This window comes from Carcharodon carcharias, chromosome 18, assembly GCF_017639515.1.
Source record: "Carcharodon carcharias isolate sCarCar2 chromosome 18, sCarCar2.pri, whole genome shotgun sequence".
Taxonomy (NCBI): Eukaryota; Metazoa; Chordata; class Chondrichthyes; order Lamniformes; family Lamnidae; genus Carcharodon; species Carcharodon carcharias.
This window is the reverse complement of record NC_054484.1, coordinates 84,971,678-84,993,311: the sequence shown is the minus strand read 5'-3', so window position 1 is coordinate 84,993,311 and position 21,634 is coordinate 84,971,678. Positions and strand designations below refer to the sequence as shown.

Genomic DNA, 21,634 nt, shown 5'->3' with positions numbered 1-21,634 from the left:
TTATGGAAATTGATATAAATAACATTCATAGACACTCCCCTGTTCGCTCCTTTAGTCAGCTCTTCATAGTAGCTACGAGAAGGGAAAACAGTGTCAAATCAGTGAGAGGCATTCAAAAGCAAGATTCTATGGGCACAGTGTAGACATGTCCCCACAAAAAAAGGGTAGTACTCCCAAATCTAGAGCCCCTGGTTATCTAGAAGCATAAAGGGTACGATAAAACAGAAAAGGAAAGCTTGTGACAGCCACAAAAAACTTAATACTGCAGAAAGTCTTGAGGAGAAAGGTACAGGGGATGAAGTAAAAAAGGTAATTAGGAAAGCACAGAGAGGATATGAAAAAATATTGGCAGGTAAAATCAAAGAAAGCCCAAAGATGTTTTACCAATGCATTCAGAGCAAGAGAATAACTAAGGAAAGGGTAGGGTCTATCAGAGATATACATGGTAACTTGTGCATTGATGTTGAAAATGTGGGCAGGGTACTCAGAGTACTTTGTGTCTGTCTTTACTAAGCAGAGGGATGATGCAGACATTCTAGTTAAAGAGGAGGAGTGTGAAATATTAGATTCAATAAGCATAGTAAGAGAGGATGTACTGGAGAGACTGACATCCTTGAAGGTGGATAAATAAACAGGGCCAGATGGATTGTATCCCAGGTTGTTAAAGGGAGCCAGGGAGGAAATAACAGATGCTCTGAGGATCATTTTCCAATCCTCACTAGATACAGGCGAGGTTTCGGAGGATTGGAGATCTGCAAACATTGTACCAATATTTAAAAAAGGTTGCGAGGGATAGGCCAGAAAATTATAGGCCGGTCAGTCTGACTTCAGTGGTGGGCAAATTATTGGAATCAATCCTGAGACACAGGATAAACTGTCACTTAGAAATGCAGGGATTAATCAGGGATAGTCAGCATGGTTTTGTTAGGGGAAGATCGTGTCTTACTAACTTAATAGAATGTTTTGAGGAAGTAACAAGGAGGATTGATGAGGGTAGTGCAGTGGATGTTGTCTACATGGATTTTAGTAAGGCATTTGACAAGGTCCCACATGGCAGACTGGTCAGAAAAGTAAAATCCCATGGGATACAGGGGAATGTGGTGAGTTGGATTCAAAATAGACTCAGTGACAGGAAACAAAGGGTAATGGCTGATGGATGTTTTTGTGAGTGGAAAGCGGTTTCCAGTGTGTTCCACAGGGCCCAGTGTTGGGTCCCTGGCTGTTTGTTGTATATATTAATGATTTGGACTTAAATGTAGGTGGCATGACTGGGAAATTTGCAGATGACACAAAAATTGGCCATGTAGTTGATAGTGAAGAGGATAGCTTTTGACTCCAAAATGATATCAATGGTTTGGTTGAGTGGGTAGAAAAGTGGCAAATGGAATTCAATCCACAGAAGTGTGAGGTTATGCATTTGGGGAGGGTAAACAAAACTAGGAAATACTTAGTAAACGAGAGAATATTGAGAGGGGTTGGGGAAGTGAGAGACCTTGGAGTACATGTCCAAAGGTCCCTGAAGGTGGAGGACAGGTGGATAAAGTGATTAAGAAAGTATATGGAATGTTTTCCTTTATTGGTTAAGGTATAGAATACAAAAGCAGGGATGTATAAAATGCTGGTTAGGCCACAGCTGGAATTTTGTGTACAGTTCTGGTCACATTACAGGAAGGACATAATTACTCTGGAGACAGTGCAGAGGAGATTTAGAAGAATGCTGCCAGGGCTTGAAAATTGCAGCAATGAAGAAAGATTGGATAGGCTGGGGTTGTTTCACTTAGAACAGAGGAGGCTGAGGGGTGATCTAATTGAGGTGTACGAGATTGAGGGACCTGGATAGGATTGACAGGAAAGATCTGTTTCTCCTAGCTGAGGGGTCAATTACCACAGATTTAAGGTGATTGGTAGAAGGATTAGAGGGGAGATGAAGAAAAACTTTTTCACTCAGAGAGTGGTGGGCATCTGGAATTCACTGCCTGAGTTGGTGATTGAGGCTGAAATGCTCAACTCATTTAAATGATACCTGGATCTACACTTGAAGTGCTGTAACCTGCAAGGCTACAGAGCAGGTGCTGGAAAGTGGAATTAAAATGAACGGCTAGTTTCTATTTTTCCTCTTTCTTTGGCCGGCGCAGAGGTGATGGGCTGAATGGCCTCTTTCTGCACCGTAAGTTTTCTATGGCTCTGTGGACCACCCTTTATAAATCCACACTGGCTTCCTCTGATCAGCTGAATATTTTCAGTGTTTGGTCCCTCTACCCTTAATTACAGACTGATAATTTCCTGGCGGCAGATGTTAGCTGACTGGTCTACAATTCGCTGGTTTCCCTCACCGTTTTTAAATACGTAAGCAATGTTCCAATCTAAAGGAACAATTCTAGATTCGAGGAGAGCTTTGGGAGATTAGAGTTTGGGATCTGTAATGTTTTCACCTACCTTCTTTAAAACCCTGCATTGAAACCATTGGGTCCTGGGGGTTTGGCCGCTCTGTCGTGCCACGATTTTCTTCACTGCTGTTGATGCGTTCATTTTGTTGAGTCCCTGTCCCTCATTCAATGTTAGTTTCTTTGGGATGTCTGGCATGCTGATCTCTTCCTCTGTTGTAAATACTGACACAAAATAGTTATTTAAGATGTCCATCATTCATGGAATGGCCATTGTCAGTTTTAAATAAAGCCCTAAGAAATAGGAGCAGGAGTAGGCCACTCAGCCCCTCAGGCCTGCTCTACCACTCATTACAATCATGGCTGATCTGATTGAGGCTTTAACTCCACTTTCCGACCTGTCCCTTCATAACCCTCCACTCCCTGGTCAATCAAAAATCTGTCTAACTCAGCCTTGAAAATAGTCAATGACCCAGCCTCCACTGCTCTCTGGGGAAGAGAGTTCCAAAGATTAATGACCCTCTGAGAGAAAAATGTCCTCCACATCTCTGTCTGAAATGGGAGACCCCTTATTTTTAAACTGTGCCTCCAGTTCTAGATTCCCCCATGAGGCGAAACATCCTCTTAGCACCTGGCCTGTCAAGCTCCCTCAGAAGCAGGGATTTCAATAAGATCACCTCTCATTCTTCTATAGACCCACATAGCTTCTGACCATTCTGTTTTACCAGATATAATTGTAAAGGTTTTTTGTGCTGATTTTCAAATTCCTTGCAAGGGACTTTTCACACTCTCTTTTTGTAGTTCTTACTATCTGCTTTGTCACTTCTAAATAACAAAGTGTAAACCCCACACTCCCAGCAAGGAGCTGTAGTCCAGGAGTCACAGTGACTCCCCAGAAAACCCTCCCTTTCCAGCTCCGTACTGGAAATGTTACATTACCCGACTCAGCGGCTATGATGCGCCTGTAGTTAGCAGGATTGCTCGGGGCGAAAACCGAAATGAGCCTGCTCTAATTCTTCTATTGTTTCTGACAGATTTTTCCAACATCAGAGAGCACCAGGCAGCAACCCAGAGCCCAACCTCCAGACAGTTTGGATTGGAACCGAGTTGCCATGGTTACGTAGATGACAACACCATTCAGAACATGGTCAACCTGATGAAAACGAGCAGATACATCCCACGTTCTGACGGGCAGGTCAGGAGCCCCCCTGAGACCTCGCCCAATGAAGGAAAGCGATTTGCACCCAGAGTGCTCACCAGCCGCAATGCCACACCACCGCCATTTTATCCCCAGTTCTCACCCTCCTTGGCGGACAAGCAGGCCGGCAGTGGTTTCCAGAGGTTCTTTCCGGTCAGATCGCCAACTCCTCCGCAGAGCCCACCGTCGCCAACGGTTTCCTCCCCCTACGACGTCTACTGGGGGAGGAGACAGGAGCTGTGGAACGGCTCGAGGGCTCAGGCCTTTGCTTATGGAAACCCCTTCGCAGAAAACTTCTCCAGACGGGGGGCGTGGGATGACACAACGTTGCCGGAAAGCACCCGTTTAGGCCTCGCGTCGGTCCGGGCCACCGCAAACCGCGGCAAGGAATCGGCCAGCATGCCATCGAGCCCCAGGCTGCCTCGCAAGCTGCATCTGTCGTGCAGCCCCACCGATTGTTGCCACTTAGGCCGGGAGAGGATTGCCATTGGTGAAGGGGCTTTTGGACCCAGTTCCCGAGCCAGGGAAGTGTCCGGGAGTTGTCTCCGGCAAATGGGAGTGCACAGTCGTTCACTCCCGAGACTGCACAAGCCTGGAGACAACCAGCTGGTGCCATTTGCATCCATCCAGTCTGTGGACTGCCTGAAACCGAGGTACACCGTGGATGAATCCAGGGATTTGGGTCCGAGGTATTTCCCTCTCCCAATGAAAGAATCTCAGTACGCACACCCAAGCCAAGCAGCATCGCCATACTCAAGCATCGCCGGGGAAGGACATGAGGAGCACCATGTCACAGGAAGCCCGAGGATTGCTCAGAAGATCTCCCTGGCTTCACCACCCCATTTTCATGATAGGGATAGTCCCTTTACCTTTGATCCCAGGAGGAAGGAGTTTCAGAATGGAGGGGGGGACTTCTCCATTGACGCCATTGACCAGGTGTTTTGGAGTCGGAGCAGCCTTAGCAGCCTCCTGGACTCCCATGCTGGTGACACGGGTAAGCTGACGGTGACAGCACTGGGACAGCGCTCTGCGTCTCCTGCGTTCCGCAAGCGTACCAGCAGCATCAGCTCAGTCGGAGGGAACGAGGAGGATTTGATGGGTTACCATCAACGACAAAAGGAAGAGAGGCTCCGTGAACAGGAGATGGAGCGTCTGGTGAGTAGAGAGGTCCAGAACCAATGGCATTGTTGTCTTACGGTGAGAGGAGATAAAGTGGGTACGCACTCGATAATCTGTTGATGGACCTTCCATTGTGGATTCAGACAGGGCCCTACTTCTGAGCACACAGTCTAGTGACAGATTTCACCCTCAGACTGAATGAGTGAGAGCGTTTGTGTAACAGCAGTCAAGGTGATTTGTTGGGAGTTGAGTTCTGTGAACTCCTGGGATGGGCACTCCTCGTTCCGTCACTGCTCTGATCGAGTCATTAGTACTGGCTCACAGCACTGTGGGTGCACCTACTCCACATGGACTACAGCGATTCAAGAAGGCTGTTCACCATCACCCTCTCGAGGGCCTAGCCAGCGATGCCCACATCCTAAAGAATGCTTGAAAAGTAATTAACTTTTAAATTTGTCAAAAGTACACCCAGTGTTCCAGCTGGTATTTATTTCCATACCCTCTAGTTCTTAACAGCCATTTATTGAAGGGATTCACAACATTTACATGGTGATTTTGTTTACTGGAGATACTACAAAGAAGAACATCATTATTATCCATTCAAGTAGTGCCCTATAAATCTGATAAAACTGTGATAGTTCCAAAGGCCTGAAATAGGCCTAAAGTGTCCAAAATGGTGGCTGGTGTTCCTGTACTTTCCACAGTTGAGGTGCGCTGCCCACTGTATTGGTAAAGGCATCAACAAAGGTGCTCAGTGGTCCTGTCTAAAACAGGCACTAGGAACATTCTGAATGCCAATCAGGGGCCTACAACCTGTTTGAAGCCTCTCTAAGTAAATGATTTGGCCAGAGGCCTGCGGCCTACAGGTTGTCCTTAAAGAAGGCCGCAAAGTGACAGGTGTTTAAAATCCTGAAAGTGACACTGTGAGGTATGGGAATCTTTCATCTGACTCCATAGGAGACACTGCCAGCCACCCCTCCTCTCTCCCGATCAATATATGCCTCCCCCTTACCCTCCCAATCGATTCCCTCCTCCCTATCCCCCTCCCAATTGATCAGCCCCTTCTGCTCCTGATTGATACCCCTCATCCTCCCGGTCCATCACTCCATCTCCCCCTGATCCATCCTGCTCATGATTTATCTCAATCCTGATCAATACCTTTCCCTCCCCCGGTCACTTCTTCCTCTTTTCTGATCCATGTCCTTGTGGATTGTTGTAATATAGAGATTGTCTTGTGGCTGGAAGTGTCCCAGAACAGACCCAACCACATCCAGATCCTGTAATTCAATGCAACCACCTCCCATGTGTGAGGGAGTGTGTGAGAGAGAGAAAGAGTGCATGCACAGCAGGAGAGGGGAGTACGTGTATGTGTAAAAGAGCAAAATGGTGTAAGAGAAATTCCTTAACTCCTTTTTTGCTTTCCACATTCCAACCATTTCTCTTGTGGCATCCCTGCTGCCAATTCCATGTGCTGATACCATTGCAGTAATTAACATATCATCATATTAACAAGTGTTGGTTGACTTTCAGAGCAGAAAAACAGAGGCTGTAATTATCCCATGGTTTTTAACATTTATTCATACATGGGTTGTGAGCGTTGGTGGCTGGACCAGCATTTAGTGCCCATCCCTTGTTGCCCTTGAGAAGGTGGTGGTGAGCTGCCTTCTTGAACCACTGCGGTCCATGTGGTGTAGGTACACCCATAGTGCTGTTAGGGAAGGAGTTCCAGGATTTTGACCCAGCGACAGTGAAGGAAAGGTGATATATTTCCAAGTCAGGATGGTGAGTGGCTTGGAGGGGAACTTCCAGGTGGTGGTGTTCCCATCTATCTGCTGCCCTTGTCCTTCTAGATAAGGGTTGTCGTGGCTCTGGAAGGCACTGTCTAAGGAGCTTTGGTGAGTTCCTGCAGTGCATCTTGTAGATGGTGCATACTGCTGTCACTGTTCATCAGTGGTGGAGGGAGTGAATGTTTGTGGATAGGCTGCCAATCAAGTGGGCTGCTTTGCCTTTGCACTATCCAGTGCTTTCAGCCGTTTCTTGATATCATGGGGAGTGAATTGAATTGGCTGAAGAGTGGCATCTGTGATGCTGGGGATCTCTGGAGGAGGCCAAGCTGGATCACCCACTCAGCCATTCTATGTTGCCTCTGTATAGCTGAGAAAAGAGACATGCTGTCAAAACTTTTCATCTTGCACTCATCAGGACAGATGCAAGAATGCCAAATTTCAAAGGGCCCAAGTTTCTACTGCATGATAAAAGTGTGCTGATTGGTTGGCAAGCCAACTCTGGTTGAGGTGTTGCCATGGAGAATGCACCTGGGAACTATTGTCTCCCACACTTTAATTTGATTCTAAAATGGTGCAATGCCTAGACATGCTCCTTTTGCCTGCAGAGGACAATTTGAAATTTGGCATTCTTGCATCTACCCTGATGAGTGCAAGATTAAAAACTTCTACAGCAAGCCTCTTTTTTAGAAATACTCAGGTTCGGTACTAGCATGTATAAAGCATGTATCATTATCCAGTGCAGATTGATAATTAGACAATTTGACAAATCTAATGTGTAACAATAAGAAAATAGCCATTTTTCATTTTTACTTATTCTCACAATTATATATTTTTTCTCTCTCTCTTTCTTTCTTAGCCTGTCTCAGCCTCTCTGTTGTTCCACTCAGCCTGTTTCTCAGCCTCTCTCTCTGAAGCACAGTGTGCTGGGTTTTCTGGGGCGTGAGAGGATTTGGAAAGGATCTGCCCAGTGACAGTGAAGCAAATCTCTCCTGATTGGTGCTTGGAAAATAATTATTGCCTAATTGTCTTTGAAGGAGCCAAATAAAGAGAAATAAAGTACAAATGATGGAACTGTTCCTTTCCACCTGTCATCCTGTCTCTCTCTCTCTCTGTTCCTTACTCTCTCTCCCTCTCAGCAATCTCTTTTGCTCAAAAAGTTTTAAAAAAAAAGCATTGGAAATGAGTTTTTTCTGTGAAGGATTACCCCCGCTTCCAAACAGGGTTGACATTTGAGTTTCTTATCAAATCGTCCGGGAATGAGCACTCTAAATAACTTTGAAGAGATCCTCTCCAAATTGTTGGATTTGGAGAGTCGTAATGAGGTGTGTTGGGAGATTATCTGCACTGCAGGTGTTCAGGCTGGAAATTACTGTCACAAGTCTCATTGTTAACTCACTTCACCGGATATAGTGATAGCTCAGACGTGAAATGTTGCCTGTGAGTGAGGCCTCTAGGTAAAAACTCAGGTGCATGAACACAAGAAGACACGAACTAGGAGCAGGAGTTTTCCATTTGGTCCCTCGAGCCTGCTCTGCCATTCGATAAGATCATAGCTGATCTGATTGTGGCCTCAACTCCACTTTCCTGTTTGCCCCCCGTAACCCTTGACTCCCTTGTCGAACAAGAACCTGCCTAACTGACCTTGAACATATTCAATGACCCAGCCTCCACTGCTCTCTGGGGAAGAGAATTTCAAAGGCTAATGACCCCCTGAGAAAAGAGCATCACCTAATCTTTGTCTTAAATGGGAGACACTTTGTTTTTAAACAGTGTGCCCTAGTTCTAGTCTCTCTCACGTGGGGAAACATCCTTTCAGCATCCACCCTGTCAAGTCCCCTCAGGGTCTTATATGTTTCAATAAGATCACATCTCATTCTTCTAAACTCCAATGTGTACAGGTCCAGCCTGTCCAACCTTTCCTCATAAAGTAACCCCCTCATCCCAGGAATCAGTTGAGTGAACATTCTCTGAACTGCTTCTAATGCAATTATATCCTTTATTAAAACTGTGCAGAGTGTTCCAGATGTGGTCTCACCAAGGCCCTGTACAACTATAGCAAAACATCCCTATTTTTATATTCCACTCCCCTTGCAATAAACAACAAGATTCCATTTGTCTTCCTGTTCCTTACACTTACTGTTCCTGTGTACTAACCTTTTGTGATTCATTTACCAGGACACCCAGATCCCTCTGTACTTCAGAGTTCTGCAACCTCTCTCTATTTAAATAATTCTCTGTTTTTCTATTCTTCCTGCTAAAGTGGACAAGTTCACATTTTCCCACATTATACTCCAAGTGCTAAATTTTTGCCCGCTCACTTAACCTATCTAAATCCCTCTCTAGACTCTTTATGTCCTCTTGATAACTTACTTTCCTATATTTACTTACTATTATCAAATTTAGCTCCCATACATTCACTATGATATAGATTGTAAATAGCTGAGGCACCAGCACTGATCCCTGTGACTCTCCACTAGTTACAGCTTACCAACCGGAAAAGGACCTTACTCTCTGTTTCCTGTTAGCTAACCAATCTCTATCTTTGCTGATGTTACCACAACACCATGAATTCTTATTTTATGTAGTAACTTTTGATGTGGCACTTTATTGAATGCCTCTTGGAAATCCAAGTACATCACATTTACAGGTTCCCCTTGAGCCAGTTTGCTTGTTACAACCTCAAAGAACTCTAATAAATTGGTTAAACACAATTTTCCTTTTACAAAATTATGTTAACTCTGCCTGTCTGATTTTGTGATTTTCTAAATGTCCTGCTATGACCTCCTCAATAATGGATTCTAGCATTTTCCCAATGTTGGATATTAGGCTAGGATATTAGACGGATATGCTTTCTGTCTCCCTCCTTTCTTGAACAGAGGTGGTGAGAACATGAAATGTAAGATTTTAATCCTCATTGAGGAAAAACATCCTGCATTTTTATTAATGTTTGATTGGTTGAAGTCTTGGGTTTTTAATTCGTGGAGTTTCGATATTTCTCGATTTTTGAATTCAGATTTAAAAGGATTTGAATCTTTGTAGTGGGTGAATTGGGACTGTAGGTTAAGGTATTGCAAAAGTTACAGTTTACAGTAATTGGATGGTGGCTGGTCAACATGGAGTGCAGTGCATCGCTACAGTCAGGAGATCCTCAAGGCCTATTGGGGAGGATGTAAAAGTGGTGATGGACAATGTTGCTGAGGTGATAGCAATTAGTCCCACAATTCTGGAGCGTTCAATAAACCCCTGACTCCTTCAGCCAGACTTATCCTTATTGTCCACTTGGAAATCACTCTTGGCAGTAGGTGGGCTGGGGTGGCGGGGGGGGGGGGGGGGGGGGGGGGGGGGGGGCGCGGGGATGCAGGGATTCAGTCAGCGTCTCCTGTGAATGGCCAACCTTGCTGTCAATCATCAATGTTTCCAGAATCTACCTCAGAAAATAGTACTTCAATCAATTTGATTGGTTCATGTGTTTCCATTGCTCCCATTGCATTGCAAAGATTCTCCAAGGTACATGGCCTGTAGAGGCTGAGGAAGTGGGAGACAGGGTTGTGGGAGTGGGGTGGCAGGGTACGGGGCACCCTGCGGGAGTTTGTGGGCAGGGGAGGTGGTGGGGTGTACGGAATGGGAGCCAAGCTGCGGTGTGGGGAGTCCTGAGTGGGAGGAAATCTACATTTGCTGTGTGACAAGCGAATGTTGATTTAAGCTTTTCCCATTACTATTTTTCCCTCACTAATCTTGCTGACGAGACCCATCTCCTGTTGTCTCGATCCAATTCCCATTAAAATGCCGATCACCCAACATCCCCTCCTGGCATCCCTGTTAGTCGATGTTATAAATGGATCTCTCTCGTCAGGTGGTGTCTGTCTCTCCTTTAAATCTGCCATCATCACCCTTCTCAGAAAAACAACCATTGACCCCTCTGTCATTGCAAACTACCGTCCCATCACCCTCCTCTCTGTTCTCTTCAAAGTCCTTGAACATGTTGTCACATCCTAAATCCATTCTCATCTTTCCTGGAACTCCATGTTTGAATCCCTCCGATCAGTTTTCCACCCCTGTCATAGTACTGAAACAGCTCTTACCAAAGTCACAAACAACATTCTCTGTGACTGTGACAGGGTAAACTTTCCCTCCTGATCTTTCTCGACCTGTCTGCAGCCTTTGACTCAGTTGACCACACTGTCCTTCTCCAACCCTCTCCTCTGTCACCCAGCTGGGTGGGACTGCTCTCACCTGGTTCCATTCTTATCTATCTAATCATAGCCAGGGAATCACTTGCAATGTGTTCTCTTCCTGCTCCTGCACAATTACCACTGGTGTTCCCCAAGGATCTATTCCTGACCCCCTCCTATTTCTCATCCACATTCTGCTCCTCAGTGACATCATCCGAAGGCACGGTGTTAGTTTTCACATGTACACTGACACCACTACTTCTCTCGACACCTCCACTGTAGTTAAGTATCGGACTGCTTATCCAACATCCAGTCCTGGATAAGCAGAAATTTCCTCCAATTAAATACCGGGAAGACTGAAGCCATTGTTTTCACTCCAAACTTCATTCCCCAGCTACTGACTCGATCCCTCTCCCTGGCAACAGTCTGAGATTAAGCCAATCTGTCTGTAACCTTGGTGTGATATTTGACCCTGAGGTGAGCTTTTGACCTCATTAGATCTGTAGCTCTGTAGCTTTGCCCTTTTCTCAGTATATCTGCTGCTGATACACTCATTCATGCTGTTGTTACCTCTAGATTTGACTACTGCAGTGCACTCCTGGCTGGCCTCCCACATTCAACCCTCTGTAACTTGAGGTTGTCTGCTGCTTGTGTCTTAACTCCCATTCCCCTCTGTCCTGCGCTCTCTGACCTACATTGGCTCTTGGTTAAGCAACATCTTGATTTTAGAATTCTCATCCTTGTTTTCAAATCGGTCCATGACCTCACCCCTCCCTATCTCTGTAAATCTTCTCCAGCCCTGCAACCAACTGAGACATCTGTGCCCCTCTAATTCTGGCCTGTCAGCCATCCATGCTTTTAATCACTTCACCATTGGTGGCCATGCCTTCAGCTGACTGGGGCCTAACCTCTCTGCCTCTCTATCTTGCTTTTCTCCTTTAAGATATTCCTTGAAACATACCTCTCTGACCTAATATCTCCTTATGTGGCTTAGAATCATATTTTATATTAAACTGCTAATGTGGAAGTGTTTGGGGCATTTTATCATATTAAAGTCACTGTATAAATGTGCATTGTTGTTGCAGTAAAGTAAAACACATCGACTGGTGAACATAAGTGTCAAAATAATTCCCACCTAGTCAAGGTTCCCTGATTTTCCTTATCCTGGGATATGATCAGTGTTAAAGTGGACAGAGGGGTCTGAGCAGGGACAGTAAATCCATTGGAAATACACAGGGCTGGGTTAGTGTTCCAAGGTCAGGCAACGTCAATCTCCCTATGGGATCCGAGGGAAAGTGGAATTCCTGACATCTGAGGGGTATGTGCCCACTTCCCACACCAGTATTCCCGTGGTTCCTGCCTCTGCTGCATATGACGATCTGGGAGGGAAGCAGTGCCCGAGGATTCTCAGCATCCCTGGCATCGCAGTGACTGAACAAAACAGGCCATTTGGCCCGAGTGTGTTTATGCTGCACATGAGCCTCCTCCCTGCCTCTGGCTTCACCTCACGCTCTCTGATCTTGTTTACTGCTTCATTGGTTTGGAAACCACAGATTTACTGACGGGTTTAAAAAAAAAATGATGGGGCCTCGTTCGAGTTGGGCTGACTCGGAGTAAATGAATGCTGAATGGAGGCCCCCAAAGGCAGAACCTGTCCCTCACCATGAGCTGAATGCCTAAAGCTGCTGACAGATCAAGTTTACAACTTGGGTGAACGGAAGCTCACAATCATTGAGCTCCTATATTTGCACATCCCCTGACATCAGATCCCAAGGCTGGTCTGTTTGGATAGTGTTACTTGCCCAGTTGTTCCAGTCTGTGCTTACCATAATGAGTTTCTGGTGCCTGTTGATTTAAACGTGAGAGCGGATGTGGAGATGTTAGGTCAGAATATCAGTTCCATCCACCCAGTTCATTGCTGGAGGGAGGGTTAAAATCGAGGCATTTTTATGCTGTTAATTTGCTTAAGAAAAGTTTGGAAATCTGGGTGAGAAGGAAGGCACTGGGGCCTACCTGCTGATCAGTATTTTAATTAACTCAAGAGGCGAAACCATCAACATGAGGTTTAATCCACTAGAAGCTCCATTATCATCGTGTGAGGTGAGTCCAAGATAGCCCATTGACATTGTGTTGTGAAACACCAGCTGCGGAATTTAAATTGAAGCCTTGCGTCTGTTAAATAAATAATTGCTTCTACAGTGGGCCTGGTGCCTTTTTCAAACTAACTGATAATTGGTGCGATTGATGAGCATTGGTGGTTTAAGTGAAACCAAAGGCTGGAATTGGTATATCAGTTTGGCCCAGTTGCTGGCATCATTTGAGAAGTCTACATCACCCACTTTTATACAGTTTTTTGTATTTTGAACTTTACCTGCATTTTCCTGTAATTCTCTATCCTCCTGTCTCTTTGGGTGACCTCCTGACTGGAGTATGTCTCCTTGGGTGCTGCTCACTCTTGAATGATCAGATTTGGTTTTGGTGTTCAAACGCCCTGAATCCTCCCCCCCCACCACACTCCTTCCCACTCCCCACTGTCATCTTCCATGTTTCAGCAGTTTTAAAGAACCTGCTTAAGGTTCATTAATGGAACACCGAGACAAGGCATTGACTTCCAGAGCTGGGCAGGCTTGGTATTCGGCAAGCAAGAAACCAGGCTACACTTCTAAGTGTCTACCAGGATATTGCAGTGAGTTGCAGCAAAGTTATTGATAAACTAGAGTCATATAACTCCATGTTATAGAGTGTTTGTTCAACAAGACTGTCCTATCTTTTCATTTGCTTCTTTTGAATTGTTAAATTAATGGGAATAATGGTTATTCATGGCACAGAATGAGACCAATCAACCCATCGACCCTATGCTGGCTGTCTGTAGAGCAATGGTCAGTCCCATTCTCGACCCCTGTAGCCCTACAAGTTTCCCATCCTATTTCCTTTTGAAATTATTGATCTATTGGGTAGAATCTTGTTGGAGCATGGGGTGGGATGGGGTCTGGCTTTTCCCTGTCCCCTTCAGATCAAATGTGATCCTCACCGTATCTTGCTGGAAGTGGGAGCTGATTACACAAGGTGCCTGTTGATGTCGAACTTTGCAATTATTCAGACGTTGCTGCCACAGACGCTGTATCATCAGCAGAAATGCTGCTCTTAATTGTCCTTTCATGAACTGGCAATTTAGTTAATGTGACTTACTCTGCTGGTCAGCTCCATGTGCCTCATCTCGTACATTGAACTCTTCTGTTCAGTGAGCACAAAGCTGAGGGGTTAAGAACATTGGTGGGTCAGTCTTCAGTGCATGTGCATTTTGAGCGTATCACTGAACTTGACTTGAAATAGGTGTAAATGGGCAAGAGGAATGAGTGGTGCTGAGCTAGAGAGATGTAGAATTACAGAGCACAGAAGGAGGCCATTCAGCCCATTGTACTTGTGCTGGCTCGTCGAAAGGGCCCTCTCATTATTCCCACACACGTGCCCTTTTCCCCATTGACCCTCAAAATTTTCCCCTTCAAATATTCATCCAATTCTGTTTTAAAATGTATTGTTCATTCTGCTTCCACTGCCCTTTTGGGAAGTGCAATCCGAATCATCGTAACTTACTGTAGTGTTAAAAAAAAATCATCTTCACTCCTCTGGGTGAAACTGTGGCTAAGTGTGCGGTAATCCATTTTGGACCAAAAAAAGGATAAATCCAAGTGTTTTTAAATGGTGAAAAGTTAGGAATAGGGAAGGGCCAAAGAATTTTTGGAGTTTATGTATACAGCTTACTAAAATGTAGTGCACAGGTACAAAAAAAATAATCAGGAAGGCTAAAGGAGGAAGATTTTCTACAGTTATACAAAGTCCTGGTTAAATATATCTGAAGTACTGTGGAGTACAGGAAGGATATATATTGGCCATGGTAGGAGCTCAGAGCAGATTCACCAGAATGTAATTAGAGCACCAGGAATTAAATTATGAGGAGAGATTACATAGGTGTGGCTTATATTTTCTAGAATTTAGACGGTTAAGGAGTGATTCGATTGAGGTGTTTAGGATTTTTGAAAGGAATTTATACGATAGTTTGGTGACTGAGGGAGTTTAAGGGTTAAATTCTATCTAAAGTCTAGTCTTTCTTTAAGTTAGCAAATAAAAGTTGCTATTAGGGTTGGAAGAAGGTGAGTTTTAGTCCAGCCTTAAAACAGGGCTCATAGAGGCTCTGCTTGAGCTGCAACTAGTTAATTAGATAACTGGTTTAATCAGGTTTTCAAAGGCTAGGTTCAAAGAGTATAAAAGTGGGCTATCTTATGTGATGACTTTGTCTGCACTGAGTGCTATTTTTGGCTGCAGTAGAGTATTTCAGTTGGAGTTTGGTGACTGAGAGAGTTCGGGGAGGAGGTGCTCCTTTCCTTTTCTACCTTTCCTCAAAGAGGAGCGGCCTTGGTCAGTAGGACCTGGTGAGTAAATTAGGTAAGTGTAATATTTTTAAACAAGTTGCTGTACACGGATTTAACTGAGAAGCACCAGGAATAAGGGAAATTTAGGCCAATATGATGAAGTGATATAAGTAATCCAAAGTAGAATAAAGTTAACGTAAGGGAAGTAGAGTTAAGACATTGCAGAGCAGCTGAGTTGGGTGGAATGCGTGCCCTGTAATAAGTGCGAAGTCATGGACGCTACTAGTGTCCTAGACAACTACATGTGCAGGGAGTGATGTCAGCTGCAGAAACTTGAGCTTCGGGTTTCAGAGCTCAAACGATGGCTGGAGTCACTGTGGCGCATCCACGAGGCTGAGAGTTATGTGGATAGCATGTTCAGAGAGGTGGTCACACCACAGCTTTAAGACCCTGGAGACAGAGAGAGAATGGGTGACCACCAGGCAGTCCAAGAGAAGTAGGCAGGTAGCACCGGAGTGCCCTGGGGTCCTGCTCACAAACCAGTGTTCCATTTTGCAAGCTGGTGAGGGTGCTGGTTCCTCAGAGGAGTGCAGCCAGATCCAAGTTTGTGGCACCATGTGTGGCTCGGCTATACAGGAGGGGAGGAAGAAGAAAGGAAGAGCAATAGTGATAAAGGATTCATTGGTTAGGGTAACAGATAGGCGTTTCTCTGGCCGTAGACGTGACTCCAGGATCGAATTTTGCCTCCCTGGTGCCAGGGTCAAAGATGTCACAGAGCAGCTGCTGGACATTCTTCTGAGGAGGGTGAACAGCCAGAGGTTGTGGTCCACAATGGGACCAATGACTTGGGTAGGAAGGGGGATGTGGTCCTGCAATCAGAATTTAGGAAGCTAGGTAGAAAATTAGCAAGCAGGACTTCAAATGTAGTAATTTCCTGATTACTCCCAGTGCCACATGCCAACGAATACAGAAATAGGAGGATAAGGCAGATGAATGTGTGGCTGAAAGATGGTGCAGGAGGGAGGGCTTTATGTTCCTGGGACACTGGGACTGGCTCTGGGGAGATGGCACCTGTAGAAGCCGGACGGGTTGCACCTGAACAGAGCTGGGACTGAGCTCCTTGCAGGGTGTTTTGTTAGTGCTGTTGGCGGGGCTTTAAACTAACTCAGGAGGGGTGTGGGAACCAGGAGAGGATATTAGAGAGGAATACCAGGGTGCATAAAATACTGGGAGAGACAGATAGCACTAGTAAAGAGAATAGTAAGTTAATTGGTGAAGTTGGGGTAAGGGAGAAAGTAACAAAATCTAAATCAGGATTACTATGCACATATGTCAATGCACGGAATATAGTAAATAAGATTGGGGAGCTACAGGTACAGTTTGCCATGTGGAAATATGATTTGTGGCAATAACAGAGACTTGGCTTAAGGAAGGGCAGAACTGATTGTTAAATATTCCCAGATACAAGGTGTTCGGAAAAGATAGGAAAGGAAGAGGGATGGCGGTATTGGTTAAGAGGAGCATTTCAGTGCTGGAGAAAGAAGATATCCCAGAGGGTTCAAGGACAGAATCATTTTGGCTCGAGCTAAGGAACAAAAAGGGTGCAATTGCATCGCTCGGTTTAGTCCATAGACTGGCAAATAGTGAGAAGGATGTAGAGGAACAAATCCACAGGGAAATTACAGAGCGATGCAAACATTGTAGAGTAGTTATAATGGGGGACTTTAATTACCCAAATGTAGACTGGGACAGTGGTAGTGTAAAGCGTGGAGAGGGGCAGAAGTTCCTAGATTGTGTGCAGGTAAATTTTCTACAGCAGTATGTGCCTAATCGAACAAGAAAACATGCACTGTTGGACTTGGTTCTTGTAAATGAGGTGAGCCAAGTAGATCAAGTGTCAGTGGGGGAACATAGGAGATGGTGATCATTGTATTGAATGTTTTAGGATGATGATAGAAAAGGATGGTAGGCAATCCAGAGTAAGAATAATTAACTGGACAAGAGCCGACTTCAATGGGGCAAGAATGGAGCTGGGCCAGATAGATTGGAACAAAAGCTTGGCAGGAAACACTATAGCTAAACAATGGGCTACCTTCAAAAAAGAATTGGTTTGGGCACAGTCAAGGTATATTGCATTGAAAGGGAAAGATAGGTCAAACAAATACAGAGCTCCCTGGATGAAAAAGGAGATCGAAATCAAGATAAAGAAGAAAAACTGTGCTTATGACATGTGTCAAGCATAAAATACAATTGAGAACCAAGAGGAATACAGAAGGTTCAGAGGGAAGGGTGAAAAAGCGAATAAGAGAAGCAAAGAGGGGTTATGAGAAAAGACTGGCAGCCAACATAAAGGGGAATCCCAAAGTCTTTAACAGGCATATAAATAGTAAAAGGGTGGTAAAAGGAGGAGTAGGGCTGATTAGGGGTCTAAAAGGGAATTTACGCATGGACAAAGAGGCCATGACTGAATTATTAAATGAATACTTTGCATTGTCTTTACCAAGGAGGTAGAAGATACCCAGGCCATGGTGACAGATGAGGAAACTCTGTCAGTAGAAGGGTTCAAAATTGATGAGGAAGAAGTGTTGAATAGACTGTTGGTGCTTAAAGTTGACAAGGCACCGGGACTGGAAGAGATGCATCCAAGGATATTGATTGAAGGAAATGAGAATAGAAATTGCAGGGGCACTAGCAATAATCTTTCAGTCTTCCCTTGATTCTGGCACCTGGACAATTGCAAACATTACGCCCTTATTCAAAAAAGGCTGTAAGGATAAGCCCGGCAATTACAGACCAGTCAGTTTAACTTCAGTGGTGGGCAAGATTCTAGAAGCAATTATTCGGGATAGAATTAGTAAACACATTGAAAAATATGGATTGATAAGGAAGAGCCAGCATGGATTTCTAAAGGGGAAATCGTGTTTAACTAACTTGCTGGAGTTTTGAGAAGAGGTAACAGAAAAGGACGATGAGGGTAATGCTGTTAATGTAGTGTACATGGACTTTCAAAAGGCATTTGAAACAGTGCCACACACAGACTTATGAGAAAAGCTATCATTCATGGAATAAAAGGGGCAGCAACATGGATACAAGTTTGACTGAAAAATAGAAAGCAGAGAGTAATGGTTCATGGATATTTTTTGGGCTGGAGGAAGGTTTCTAGTGGAGTTCCCCAGGGGTCGGTATTGGGACCCATGCTTTTCCTGATCTATATTAATGATCTAGATCTTGGTGTGCAGGGGACAATTTCAAAGTTTGTGAATGATGTGAAGCTTGGGAGTGTTGTAAACTGTGAAGAGGATGATGTGGAATTTCAAAAGGACATAAACAAGTTGGTGGAGTGGGCAGATAGGTGGCAGATGAAGTTCAATGTGGAGAAGTGTGAGGTGATGCATTTTGGTAAGAAGATCATGGACAGACAATATAAAATAAGAGGTGAAATTTTGAAGGGGGTGCTGCAATAGAAAGACCTGGCTGTATATGTGCATAAATCATTGAAGGTGGCAGGACAGGTGGACAGAGCAGTTAATAAAGCACATAGTATCCTGGGCTTTATTAATAGGGGCACAAGAGTACAAGAGCAAGGAGGTTATGCTGAATTTATAGAAGACACTGGTTAGACCTCAGCTGGAGTATTGTTTACAGTTCTGGGTGCCACACTATAGGAAGGATGTGAACACATTGGAGAGAGCACAGAAGAGATTTACAAGAATGGTTCCAGGGATGAGAAACTTCAGTTACGAAGATAGATTAGAGAGGTTGGGACTGTTCTCCTTGGAGAGAAGAGGGCTAAGAGGAGATTGGATAGTGATGTTCAAAATCATGAGGGGGCTGGACAGAGTAGATAGGGAGAAGCTGTTCCCACTGGTAAAAGGATCAAGAATGAGAGGGCACAGATTTAAAATGATTTGCAAAAGAAGCAAATGTGTTGTGAGAAAAAGTTTTTCACACGGCGAGTGGTTCAGGTCTGGAATGCACTGCCTGGAAGTGTGGTGGAGGCAGGTTCAATCGAGGCATTCAAGGGGACATTAGATGATCATGTGAATGGAAACAATGTGCAGGAGTACAGGGAAAAGGCAGAAGAATGGCACTAGGTCATAATGCTCATTTGGAGAGCCAGTGCAGAGATGATGGGCCAAATGGCCTCTTTCTGTGCCGTTAAAATTCTGTGATAGATAGAGAGAAGCTTTCCCTGCTGTGCTGGAGTCAAGGACATGAGGACATAATCTTAAAATCAAAGCCAGGCCATTCAGGAGATAAGCTAAGAAACACATCTTCACACGAAGGATGGTAGATGTGTGGAACTCTATCCCACAAAACCAGTAGATCCTCAATTAATAATCTTAAACCTGAGATTGAAAGTTACTTGTTAGCCAAGGGTATTGATGGATATGGAGCCATAGTGTGTGTCTGGAGTTAGGACACAGGTCAGTCATGGGCCCACTGAGTGATAGTACAGCCTCATTGTGGCTGAATGGCCTACTCCTGTTCTTGTGTTCCTACTGTCCAGTTAGCAATAATCTTAAATTTGTGCCTGCTGGTTATTGATCCTGCTGCCAGTGGAAACGGTTTCTTCTTATTTACTCTATCTAAGCCCTTCATAATTTTGAACAACCTCTTAAATCTTGTCTTAACCCTCTCTGCTCTATGGAGAATAATCCCAACTTCTCCACTTCAATTAAGTCCCCCATCCCTGGTGTCATTCTGACAAATCTCCCCTGCACTCTCAAGTTTGACATTCTTCCTAAAGAATGCGCCCAACATGGGACAGGATGGCTCATCTGATGATGAACCAGTGATCCATGAAGATTTCCCCATGAATTCCTTGATTTTACACTCTATTTATGAAGCCCAGGATTGTGTATGAGACATCAGAGCACTTCACCTCTCTTTTTCTTGGATCTGGGGATGTTCTGAGCATGGGACATGTGAGCTATTCAGCCAGCAGGTAGACACTCCAATCATTTACAATGAAGGGAACATCCTGCCTGCCAAAGCACCGATGTTGTTGCTGGGCAGCGCAGAGTGGAGGGAAGTGTGGCCTGGAATACAGCCCCATCTCAAAAACCAATAATGGATTTGAGCATTACAACCAATGCATCCACAATCTCTGCAGCACTTCTTTTAAGACCTTAGAATGCTAGGGACATCAGCCTTTAATCCAATTAGTTTTCCTAGTACTTTGCCTCTGATCATGATTGTTTTAAGTTCCTTCTTTTCCCCCGCTGCTTTTATACTATTTTGGGGGTGTTTTTTGTGTCTTTTCCTGTGAAGATAGATACAAAATACTTGTCCCTGCCATTTCCTTGTTTCTTCCTTTTTATGTACTTGTAGAAGCTCTTACTATCTGTTTTAAATTTCTTTTTTAGTTTACGTTTTAGTTTTAGTTTTCTAGTTTACGTTCATATTTTACTTTCCCCCCTTTATTTTTAGCCAGCCTTTGCTGGTTTCTAACAGTTTCCCAATCTATCAGCCTACCACTACTCTTCACAGTATTATACATCTTTTCTTTCAATTTGATACCATCTTTAACTTCCTTAGTTAACCACGGTGTTGCATCCTTCTAGTAGAATCTTTCTTTCTTGATGGACTATGTCTTTGTTGAGAGTTATCACATGTCTCCATAAATGTCTGCCACTGCTTCTCTTACAGTCTTACCTTTTAACCCATTTTCCCAGTCCACTGTAGCCAACTCTGTCATCATACCTTTATAATCACCTATCAATTCATCCATCTTGTTGCGAATGTTGTATGCATTCAGATTAAGAGCCTTTAAATCGATCTTTTTTTAACATTTTTACTTACTCTAACCCTCTTTGCTGGTGCACTCATTTGTATGTCCTGTCCCTTCTTGTCACACTCTGGTTATCTTTACCTGTATCATTATCTTGCACTATTGCCATGTCCTTTCTTGTTAACTTTCTAGTTCTCTACTCACATACTACCTTCTGGATCCCCATGCCTGCCTCACGCATAGTTACACCCTCGTGTCCCTTGCCATGGACCAAGTCTGAAGTACCTAAGTAAGGGGTGTGACTGTCTCCTGGAACAAAGTGTCTCGGTAACATTCCTGATGCATCGCAGTGTATGAAGCTCAGAATCCAGGTCATCAACTTGGAGCCAAAGTTCCTCCAGCTGCAGACACTTAGAGCAGATGTGATTGTTGTGGATCACATTGGTGACCATCCACGCCCACATGCTGCAGTCGCATAAAGTTCATTCAGCACTTGTATCTCTGTAGCTCTATCTTAAATTATTGTCCCAGTTTAGAGAAAGAAAAAACAAAACACTAAAGCACACCAACCAATCACCTACCTGATTACCTAATTAATGCTTCTGGACCTCAGGTCTTGCTGTCTCTTCATTCTTCTCCCAGCTCACCCCTCGTTCTGTTAACAACAAGAACAGCACCTCTTCCCTCACTGCCGAATTCCTTCATCACCAATTTCCTAAGTTCAGTGCTCTGTTGAGCTGGCCCCTGTGCTTGCTTAATATGGATTGCTGATTGGTCAACAACTCTTGTAGCACGAGACTCCCAGGGTGGGAGAAGGACCCTCGTCTTTCTTCGTCTGGTATCCGGTTTTATGAGAAAAACCTGAGGAAT

At 44.4% G+C, this 21,634-nt stretch overlaps 1 protein-coding gene across 4 annotated transcripts in view; it reads left to right on the top strand.

Moving 5' to 3' along the window:
• Nucleotides 1–21,634, top strand: part of LOC121290654 (pleckstrin homology-like domain family B member 1) — a 250,600-nt gene that overhangs the window by 89,477 nt on the left and 139,489 nt on the right. For all 4 annotated transcript variants that reach the window (XM_041211388.1, XM_041211386.1, XM_041211389.1 and 1 more), the window contains one exon: nucleotides 3,419–4,737. In XM_041211388.1, coding sequence (XP_041067322.1) covers nucleotides 3,419–4,737 — 1,319 coding nt within the window. The remainder of the gene's footprint in view (nucleotides 1–3,418; nucleotides 4,738–21,634) is intronic.